Source organism: Priapulus caudatus, unplaced genomic scaffold (assembly GCF_000485595.1).
Source record: "Priapulus caudatus unplaced genomic scaffold, Priapulus_caudatus-5.0.1 Scaffold725, whole genome shotgun sequence".
Lineage (NCBI taxonomy): Eukaryota > Metazoa > Priapulida > Priapulimorpha > Priapulimorphida > Priapulidae > Priapulus > Priapulus caudatus.
The window spans coordinates 219,682-231,078 of NW_014577786.1; the positions used below are offsets into that span (position 1 = coordinate 219,682).

The 11,397-nt window shown below is 45.0% G+C and overlaps 1 protein-coding gene across 1 annotated transcript; it reads right to left on the reverse strand.

Annotated features, from left to right (window-relative positions):
• Nucleotides 1–218: 218 nt before the first annotated feature.
• On the reverse strand, nucleotides 219–10,464 carry LOC106813102 (DOMON domain-containing protein FRRS1L-like). The gene is made up of 6 exons (XM_014817157.1): nucleotides 10,303–10,464; nucleotides 5,268–5,316; nucleotides 4,659–4,812; nucleotides 4,052–4,187; nucleotides 3,314–3,448; nucleotides 219–866 (listed from the first exon to the last, which is right to left on the reverse strand). Exons 1-6 carry the CDS (start codon nucleotides 10,352–10,354, stop codon nucleotides 703–705), a joined length of 690 nt encoding a protein of 229 aa, XP_014672643.1. The 5' UTR covers nucleotides 10,355–10,464; the 3' UTR covers nucleotides 219–702.
• Between the last annotated feature and the right edge of the window lie 933 nt (nucleotides 10,465–11,397).

Genomic DNA, 11,397 nt, shown 5'->3' on the forward strand with positions numbered 1-11,397 from the left:
TCTCTCTCTCCTCTCTCGTCTCCTCTCTACGTCTCTCTCTACTCTCTCTCTATCTCTCTCTCTCTCTCTCTCTCTCTTCTTCTTCTTCTCTCTCTCTCTCTCTCTCTCTCTCTCTCTCTCTCTCTCTCTCTCTCTCTCTCTCTCTCTCTCTCTCTCTCTCTCTCTCTCTCTCTCTCTCTCTCTCTCTCTCTCTCTCTCTGTCTATTTCTTCTCCTCATTCTTGTTCTCTCTCTCTCTCTGTCTATTTCTTCCCCTCATTCTTGTTCTCTCTCTCTCTCTCATTTGCTTAGCGTCGCCTATACTATACCCGACATTTCCTGCATCTAGTCATTGAACGTAACCGCGCCTTGGGGTCAAAATCAAACAGCCGTCAGGGACAACAGCGCTAACGGTAAGAATGATAGTTAATTAAGGATCTGAATCGAAGCAAAAGAAAAAATAATATGAATAGAACAGTCGCTGCTGTTCTAATCCGCGATGCTGCACCCTATATAAGCGGCAGAGCCAATCGACGGAGGTGTGTATTTCTGTCAGTCACTGTGCCCGTGTTTGCGAGCGTGCCTCACCCTCACAAATTGTTTGAGCATTGTTACACATACTTTAATCGCGGTTAAATTATTTCTACCGCTCTACAAATTCTTATTTCTAAGTACGATGCCGAACCATACACGCGCACAACGATCGAACACGCTGCGCATGCGCTCAGTTGAGCAGGCGCGCGAACACCACCAGCCCGGCGATGGATGTTACCGTGGCGCTGGTGTGGTGGGCCGTGCTGTACAGAAGCTGGTCGTCGTACTCGATCAGCCGTTGTTTCTTGCCGGACGTCGGCGTGTGATCGATGTAGTGTTTGGCCAGATTGCCGTCTGTAATGCGAGAGAAAACGATAATTGGTGGTGATTATCAATCGATCGGCTATAAATCCAGGAGGGCGTGCGATTGAGAACTAATCTGTGAACTGCATGGAGAGTCTCGCGTGATTTGATATCTGCAGTTCCGAATCGATTTGCACTTAATTGGCCTACAGCGAGAGCGAAGTAAACCAAACTAGGCGCGCTTAATTCTCTATTGGAAATGGAGGGCGAGCGTGCAGTCCAATTTTATTAAAACGAGGCGGGAAATTCGACTTTTTGCCCAATAATAATCTAGTACACCCCAAAATATGTGTATATGTATATATATGTATATATATATATATATATATATATATATATATATATATTTATATAGTGAAAGAGAGGAGATCATTTATATATAACGTTGGGAACTTGGGGTCATTATTCTACTGAACGCATTCCGTTATTTGTGATATTATGAAAAGAAATAATTCATCAACGAGCGCAAAAGTAACGTGTTTTTTCTACAGAAATTTTCTAAGTTAATTTTCAGGAGGTACATGGCGGACGGTATATAAGTCAACAACACTAAAAGTTACTTTGGCAACGCCCCTTTCCTGTTCACTGTGAATACACACTTTTCCGGCAATTTCCGCATTGGCTTGTTTGCTCAAGGAGCAAGCAATAAAAGTTTAATTCGAACAAACTTTACTTTCTGCAGATTATTAATGGTTGTTTTTTGTTTTTCATTGCGTTTCTCTAACGCAAGTGTTTCACTGCAATTGTCCTTACACTTGTTTTCAGGAGAAAAAAAAACAAAGTAGAAAACGCAAGTAAATTTACGTAAGAACGTACGTCAAGACATTTATTTAATTTGTCATTAAACAATTACCGTCTGGTATACACGGCAAAAATGGCGATCAATCACGACATATGAAAACTACGCATACGCTGTAATGCTAACTGCGCATAGTGTCGGTATTCAATGATCTTTAAAGGTTCGTGAATCATACTAAAATCATACAAACATTTCGCATTTTCACTATTTCCAAGCGCTACACGGTTCGTCACAGGCGAGCATATTATATGTCAGTAAACGGTTGTTGAGATGCAAGGCCATTAGTATAGGTGTCTGTGGCGATTGTCTGCGGTGGGCTACGATGGATACGTCTAGCAATCGTGGGCAGATTTCCCCAGCCATGCGTGATAGTGGGTATTTCGCCGTGGAATTCTTGGAAGGATACTCAACACTGTCACATATACTTCGAACTAGACCGAACATGAAGGCGATCTAATGTTGTAAACAAGCAGACGTAATATAGGAATGTTCAACATCACGCCCTCACGCATACATACATATTATATGCTTATATATATACACACCACACAAGCTAGGTCACTTCCCCGCACACATTCTATTACATGCACAGTGCATAGTACATAGTCTATCGTACACGGTACATACATAGTACCAAGTACTTAATGCATCGAACATAGTACATGCCACATAGCACATAATGCATACAGTATACACTAGGGTCCCTGTATACAGAGTATAGTAGGGTCCTTGTTTACTCTGTATATAGGGACCCTAGTATACACTATACAGTGATATGGAGGTCGGTGACTCACGTCCTGATCATATGATTGGTCCTGTGCGTGTCATGTGGTTACCTATTACTCCCGCAGCCTATCACGTAATCGTTACGTTAATTACTTCTTACGTCACTATCTATACCGCGTGTTATGCTGTGCGTATCATGTCATTACATATAAAGATGAGTGGTAGTTACAGGGGTTAATAATGACATTATTACACTAATGAATTAACCCCTGGTAGTATGTAAGGATCACTGGGCGATGAAAATAGTTCGCCAGATTAGTTAAACACGCGCACCCGCTACGAAGACGAGTTCCATTCAATCGTTTACTAATAATAAACATCTATCGAGAACAGCAAGTACACGCACTAAGACTATCACAAACACCATCAAACGTTTTGAGAGCGATGATAGGCAGTAATCATGGCAAGCGCACCATACAGCATCACAGTAAAACTACTTCTTTCCAAATTAAAATCCATCGACTACTGGCTATCCTCAACCACACGCTAAAATAAGATCGACGAATGAAAGCCAGAGTTTACATTTTTAAGCAAGTTGATGTTGCCACCGGGTAAGACATTCGTTTTTCGATAGATGGAGGTAAGCTGTGCGCGGCTGAGGCTATAGCGTTGTGACCGCGAGCATAACCCGTGCATCTAGGTACAGCCGGATACCGACAGGTAATACATTACAGGTACTACATTACAGGTAATACATTACAGGTAATACATTACAGGTAATACATTACAGGTAATAAGCCATCATTCCCACAATCTACCCGTGCTCGTGTAGGCAACACGCCATCATTCCCACAATCTACCCGTGCTCGTGTAGGCAACACGCCATCATTCCTCCGTGATATGTTATCCTTACCTCCACTGAGAGGTCCGTACGCGTAGAGGAAGTACCAGCTCTCAGTTAAGTCATAGGTGTTTCCGTTAACGACACCGGCTCCATTCAGCGGTCTCGTGAAACGACAACTGATTCTTCCATCGCTGTAGGATTTGCCTGATGAAAATAACGTACACAAAGCTTTAGATCAATCGCACGCTGTCGTAGTTTATATATAGTCGCTCACTCGCTTATGAAATATTTAGGTTCCGTACATGACAACACGTGTTACCACAGTGACGACATCAATAACGTATATGTAACGGAACACATGCATGGTATCAGGTATCACTAATATTGGCGCACTGCCAAGATGGGCGGCTCATGCGTGCGTGCGCGCAGGTGCGTGCGTGCGTAGTTGTTTGCACGATTCTTGCATGTTCTTGCATAAATTATGTGGGTACATGTGTTTTTTCGTGCGTATTTATGTGCGTGCGTGCGTGTGTGCGCGCGAGAATGTATGCGTGCGCATTTGTGTGCGTGCAGGTGTGCATATGTATGCGTGCATGCGTTTTTAGGTATATGTTATCGTGAGCGCCCGTATACGTGGGCGTGTGTGTGTGCGCGCAAGCACGCAATTGGTGTGTAAATTAAGGTAGGTTCGTGTACACATATAAAATGCAGCCGTGCAATATGTAGACATAAAACCGCATTTGCCTCGGCCTCGATCTCCCTGACTGAGTGCGTAAAGGTACAGGTATATATAGCGTTATAACTCACTCGTGACTGAAGTCGGCGTCGTGGAGACTAGCACGGAAGCAGGATGGTTGCTGTTTGCCGTGGCGGCTGGGTTGGAGTAGTGCTTTAACTCGACGTTATTCTGATAGTTCGTGGCAGCGTACACGTCGGCGCTCGGCTAAACCAAAATGGCGTCGAAATGGCAACAAATATAATGAAATTTTTTAAAACGCAATAAATCCACCCGTTAAAATTACAACATTAAAAAATGTATACTAGTAGGCCTACATTATTATATTATAGGCCTACATTATTATATTATAGGCCTACATTATTATATTATAGGCCTACATTATTATATTAAAAAGACAAGAGTTTATAGTTTCAGCAGATCGGTCCGTCCTCCCTTCTTCCGTTGAGCCCCCAGCAGCACCCGTAACATCGAACCCCATCTGATCATCGTATTCGGAATTCTGTTTTCTTGTATAGGAAAGACATATTTTAAACATGGTATAGTGTAAATCACATTCTTCGGGTCGTGCTGCGATCAATAAATGACAGATCGCGACTTTCGTAAATAAAATCCGAGTGTCGGAATATGTGTGTGTTCAATGATTTCTTAGTATTTATATTAGGCCATTATGTTTACCATTAGGCCGTCGACACTGAAGCCGAACGCCACGTAACCATTGTCTGCCGTGAGAGCCGCTGTCATATCCACCTCGACGGTGTTTTCGGTCGCGTCGACCACCCAGGTGGCAGCATAATCACACGTACTCGGCGTACACCCATTTCCCCCATACCTGCGTACCCAAAGGCATTTTTTAATTGCTTCAATTCTTATTTATATTCAAATTATTTCAGGTTATTTATTGATTTCTTTCGTGCACGAGAGGCGCTAGCGCAAGATATTGTAATGCGCAAAGCAAATCCAGGACAAACACGGTATAACCTAGCAACCGCTAACACGGTATAACCTAGCAACCGCTAACACGATCGCTGTAATACTGAGACTATAGTATCATGAGCGACAGACAATCGAATCATTGGTTCATCAATACCTTGAATATCTACAGAGTGGCGCATGGCTTACGTGTGTGAATCAGTGATGCTTACCCGTTATACATTACCGTAATCATCTAGTAATCTACCTAACACGTAATATGTTCGGAATTTTCTGCATGCTCTGGTCCACTCGTAATGTCTGTAACATTCCTAGACCGACTAAATCAATTCTCTAGTAGAAAAAAATGCTTACCTAAAACAGCCCTTTGTTTTACCACAGCCCCCAAAGTCCAGCCCGCATACTAGAAAGCAGAAAAATTAGTGTTAGGATGCGTATGTTATTGACTTATCAATGCTTGATGAAGGCGTTTGGCAGGCAGGCCAGCTCTCGCGCAGACCCGTGCTTATCGAGAAATGAGACAATAAATTGCAGCGTGTTTTAGATCAAATCAAGAGCTAATTAATAATACATCATGTATGTATTAGCTCTTGAGACAATTCAGAATTCTTCTGCTGCCCGTCTGATATGATTCATTCACAAACGCATAGAAGGAAGATAAGCTCAGTAAACGCGGGCACCTTGTAAAACGTATAGCCGAACGCATACTTTTTTTTATAATATCACTTAATAAGCTAAAATATAAAATAATAATAGAAACAAAAAATAACAACTAGACACGGACTTTTCGTTTAATAAATCTTATAATAAAATTATATGAACATGGTTTATGTACGTAAAGAGATCACCAATCGCCGTGTTTTGTGAGTTATAGATTGTAAATGATCTGTAATTGCTATTTACCTCACGCTCTGGTGTATGGAGGAATTGTTCAGATTAAATACATAGAGACTGCGTGGACTGACAATCAAATTCAATTACTTGGGATAACACACCGAGTCACGCATCCGACATCCTGTTTAAACTTTTGTGTTGATATTTAATCTACATCCATCATCTACTTCCGATTTCTACTATCGCAGTCTCCGCCCTGTTACTCGCTCACTCGCAACCACTTCACGCGTTTTCTTCCATTTATACTCATTGCTCATTTCCTTTCTTCGTATACTATAATCAACCCTTTCCCCGCAAGTCCTCCACCAACACCGTATATTTTCGGCCGTACATAAAAAAAGTACATAAACACAAATGTGTGCTGGCTACAAATATAGGCTCTCTGTAACAATTTCCAACTGACAGCTTTTATTATTTTAGGTCTCAGCGCTGTGGTATAAGATTATCTAGTTATTCATTCTATCCTTACATATTTTTAGGAAAACAACATCTTTATGTTAGCAAAATTTAAACGCACACGCACACTCGCGCGCACACACACACACACACACACACACACACACACACACACACACACACAAGAGACGGTGTCTGCCATGATGTCAAATCTCAAATTCATCCACGCCAAAGACTCCGCGGGTGAGGGTCACGTGAACGATGACGTATTTCAGGCGGCCCGCGTCACGGACGTCGGCAGGGTGGCGTACCTGATCGCCGTGTTGTCGGCGTCGGTCGTCGCCGTCGTTTTATACGCCAACGTCATCGTCGTCGTCGCCAGATTCCGGCGTCTGCGAACGCCTTCTAACTACATCGTCGCGAACCTGGCCGTGTGCGACATGCTCGTTGGAATTCTTGTCAACGCGCGTCCCGTGTCAACCGCGTCACGAGGTCGGCATGCGCCGTCACCGTCGCCATGGCATTCGCGATCCTCGTCTGCTCACAGATGGCGCTGTCGCTCGTCGTCGCCGACAGATACGTCGCCATCGTGCGACCGCTGCGCTACTCCCAGCTGATGACGTCATCGCGCGCCGCCGTCTTCGTCGTCGCCTGTTGGTTGATAACTTTCGCGGTAGGTGGCGCTGCGTTCGCGCAGACTCGCGTCGTCCTACTTCGTCTACGTCTGCATCGGCCTCTACGTCGCCACGTACGCCTTCTTCATCTACTCGTGCGTCGTCATAGCAACAATCACCACACGACACAACAGACGAATGGCGGCGGCAGCAGAAGCTACTACGCATGCGCAGCGCCGACGTCACGCCGCCTACGGAGTGACGGTGAAGACGGCAAACTGCATGCAGCGCCCCCTTCGTACAACTCAGGATACAGTGAATTGAGCCAGATCGAGAACGTCATATGTATGCCTCTGTGTTCATCCGCCGATGATATCTACCCCTTTCTATATACATGATCCGAGACGCGTGCGGGGAATACGACATCGCCTTCTACTTGGCCGGATCCACTGTGCTCGCCTGTGCAGCTCTCCTCACTGTCATCGAGTGGCAACGCAAGAGGGAGCTGCGAACGCTAGCGGCCGACGTCCCCGGGTTTGATGAGTCACTGTCGTTGTCGGCGACGCAGCATCGAGGCTCCAGTTACAAACAGTTTGAATCTGTCGACATGTAAGAGATGCATGATGCTTGATTGATGATTGTTCTACGATGGTGTTCCTGCTTCTTCTTCCTTTACTTCCGTTGTTCTGATTCGATATAATAATAATAATAATAATAATAATAATAATAATAATATTGTCAAATAAGAGTAGCCAGTAAATCGCTTAGACTTATATGCGCATGGAGTAACCCTCAAAAATAGTAAGGACAACAAGCGCTTTTAACTCACAAATCATTTAAAATCGGCCAAAATGTTAAACGTTTCCATTTAAATAAATTCTACATCAAACCCACCTACATTCTTTGCTTACATTTAAACCTCACACTTTCCATCACGAAACCACCCACTCGTCCTTTCTGTTATATCCCTTTTAATTAAACGCACCAGTAATACTTCGTCTTCGCGAGAAACTGATTCGCGCCTTCATACATTCTAGCTTCATCGACGGACCGGGTAGCGACAACGAGCCATCCGTCAGCGGCAGTCAGCAGACGATGCTGGAGCTAGCAGCTTACGAGCGTTCCCGAGCCATCCACAGCAGCTCTCTCATGATAGACCTCATGCTACACCCAGAGGAAGCTGTCCGACACAGGGTCAACTCAAGGACGCACGCGTCGCGCTCTCTCTGCTCATCCTACAGCGAGCGAACGAACGACGGCGACATACTCAGGGTGGTCACCCCGCAGCCGACGCACCACCAGGGGGCGCAGTCGGCTCAGAGGCGGTCGCGAACGCCGTGCGACGTCGACGAACAGCAAGATGGCGGATCGAAGGTCGTGAGTTTCGCCGGGACGGGGAGAAGTCCGTCGCTGGCGTGCGAGACGACGACCGACGACGGCACGCCGCGCGTTCCTGTCGGCCAGCCAACGTCCTTGTCCTTGTCGCCGACGTTCAGTAACGTGTCGATAACGTCACCGCTGGAGACGATCCAGGAGGAGAGCGAGACGAACCCGATGCTGCTGCCGCGTCCCAGGCGATCGTCTGACATCGTCCTCACCGTCCGTAGTCCGTCCAGTGTCCACTTCCTCCAGTCGCCTCCGCAGATCGTGTCCCCGACGCCCGAGCAACGGGAGCTGCGCGCGCAGGCCTGCGCTCGACCAATCCCGAAGCGTGTAGCCGATGTGACGTCAGAGGAGCAGTTCGAGTCGTCTGCCGCTGCGATCGGATTTCCGGATCCGGATAAAGATGGCGGCTATCGAGATGATGACGATTGCGGTTCGTTCATCTTCGGCTCTCCTCGGCAGCAGCGGACGCAGACGCCAAACTCGATGTATGCCGACGCGGCGAACTACGAAGAGGGGATCCGATGTAGTCCGGATTCGTTTACGTCACCAATGACGACAGACAACGCGCATGCAGACGAAACTGGGTCTTAGTAATCACAAGGGTGAACGACAAAGCTATCGCATGTATATTAAATATATAATTTTATATAAACTTGAAGTATTCAGTTTAAGTTTTTAAATATAAGTATTACATTAAATATTAATTATATCTAAGTGAATTGTAGTCGTGTGCGCATGCGTAGACTATTGTTAATATTGCCGCGATAAATATTTGTAGCAGCGGTAGAAACTCTGTATGTATATATTGTATAAATATTAAATCGTTACTCGTTACTTTAGATACTTTTAGGTGCATCCAATTACAATAATGCCCTGCTAAATAGCGCCCTTCGTCACATGCATATATTTCTTCGAGACGGATTTATCGATACACTCATTTATAATGTAATGAAACTGGTTATACGTTGGTTACGCTGATGCATTAGATAAATTAGAATTTTGAAATCTCTAGATATGTCGTCTAAATGAACACAGAGAAAACGGACGCTTGCTAGCCTGTTTTTTGCTACATACATTAGATAAACTAGAATTCTCTAGATATTCTATAGATTCTTTAGATCTTTCGTGTATATAAACAGAGTAAACGCGTGTTTGCTACCTGTTTTTTGTTATATACATTAGATAAACTAGAATTTTATACGTATTATACTATAGATTCTTTAGATCTGCCGTGTATATGAACAGAGTAAACGCGTTCTTGCTAGCCTGTGTTTTTGCCACATACACTAGATAGACTAGAATTTAGAATTCTATAGATTCTTTACATCTGCCGTTTAAACGAACAGAGAGAAAAAAACGCGTTCTTGTAGTCTATTTAATTTAGTTCGTTTGATCTAGTGTTTAAGCGCGAACACACGGCGACTAGACATTTGAAAAGAACGTCGAAGAAAAAAGAGAAGAATTCTCGTCGTTGAAAAGAAGAGTTTCGTCTGTTTGCATAACACAATCTATCCGAGCAAATAGCTTTTTTCACGCAGCCAGCAGCAGCAGCAACAACAGTTTCGTTTGCGTCAAAACATCTTGTCTGCGTCGATTCATCACATCGACAGACGACATTATTTACACGAATAACACGTCAAATACACGCGCGCGCGAGAGAGAGCGAGAGCTGACGTAACATTCAACCCCAAAGCTGCCGACGACACATATAGTCACGTGACGTGACAGTCGGCATCAGCGCTCTCCAGCTCGCGACGCCGACCGAACATCTATCGTGGATTCCATCGTCGCATTCCGTCACGTGAACAGCGACGCCGCGCCGTTCTGAGCTCGTCACGTGACCGTGTCGAGTGTCGGCCGGGTTAGAAGCATATACGTCTGTCTAGCAGCATCTTATATAAGAGATTCCTGTACTTAGTGCTTACACACACACACACACACACACACACACACACACACACACACACACACACACACACACACACACACACACACACACATAGGGCTTACACACACACGTACACAGTCGCACGCAACCTTGCATGTAGCAAAAAAGCGAGACATATCTTGCTACGCCAGGATTACATAAAACTACCAACCTGCTGTCGCGAAGAGAGCGAGCGCGATGACTTCTCCAACAAACTGCACCATCGTGACCAAGTTCTGCAAACCCTTAGTATAAATATATTATTATATAGGTGTTGTTACTGCGAGTCTCCCGAAGATTATTCCCGACAGGACAGCGGCGCTCTGCCGATAGATCGCTGGTAGGTAGCTGCGGGCAAATGCGGGGATGGAGCTGCTGCTGCAGCTTCACGTTATTAACGAGGGAGGCGCCACCGGCGCGCCACGGTTTTTACGCGTCTCGTCTGCATGCTTAGTTACGCGACCGGTTACAACGCGTCCGTCTTCGCGACCCGACGCTAGTTGTAAAATTCTATATATAGAACGAGACGAGCGTCGTCTGCGCTTTTGCTGCCTGTTTCAAGCGCCAGCGTGGGAAACGCAGGTATTGCTGTAGTTGGTGAAGGAAGCGGGATGCGGGCGTAGCTAGAACGTATGAGCATTTTTTTCCGTGAATTTCCGAAAATGTATTATTCGTGAAAAGCTCGCCCGCGAGTAAATAGACTGTTTATTCTATTTACTTTTCATTAATACAGATGAGACCGCCAACACCTAAAATAATTGCGTATACATAACGAGTCTATATAAAAACGCTTCATTCGTTTATCTTTATAAGTAAGAGAACCTGCGGAACCACCCATATATGGAGCGAGGGTTTCAGGGCGTACTGCATGGTGTCACAACATGTTTGTGATAAGCTATAATATATGCTAGCTCCAGACCTGTAAGTCAATCCTATAACCCGATAGTCTTATTGTGGATGTTTCGCCAGTTCGGAGGTTAGCACAGGCGCCTTTGATTTATCCGTACAACGCGTAAGTGCAACCTTTATCAGGGCCGTAGCCTGTGTGTGTGGGGGGGAGCTGCCTCTCTAGATTTTGAAGCAAAATTAAAAAATATAAAAAATTAAATCGTAAATAACCCTAACGTGATTTCTTGAGTCACTTATCCGTGAAAGTCTTGTCTAAGATCACAGGACACCTCTACCACACTATGAAGTTATGAACGTCGATCAAGAGCTGCGCCCGTCGCTCATCATTACAGTTGAGTCATGAAATTTTGCCCCCCCC

Excerpts from the sequence above, each read along its gene's own strand:
- LOC106813102 (XM_014817157.1), bottom strand. The coding sequence starts at position 10,354 with ATGGTGCAGTTTGTTGGAGAAGTCATCGCGCTCGCTCTCTTCGCGACA. Across the intron at positions 5,317-10,302 it reads CGCTCTCTTCGCGACAGCAG|TATGCGGGCTGGACTTTGGG; the intron begins GTTGGTAGTTTT and ends TCTGCTTTCTAG. Across the intron at positions 3,449-4,051 it reads GACGCCGACTTCAGTCACGA|GCAAATCCTACAGCGATGGA; the intron begins GTGAGTTATAAC and ends TATTTTCATCAG.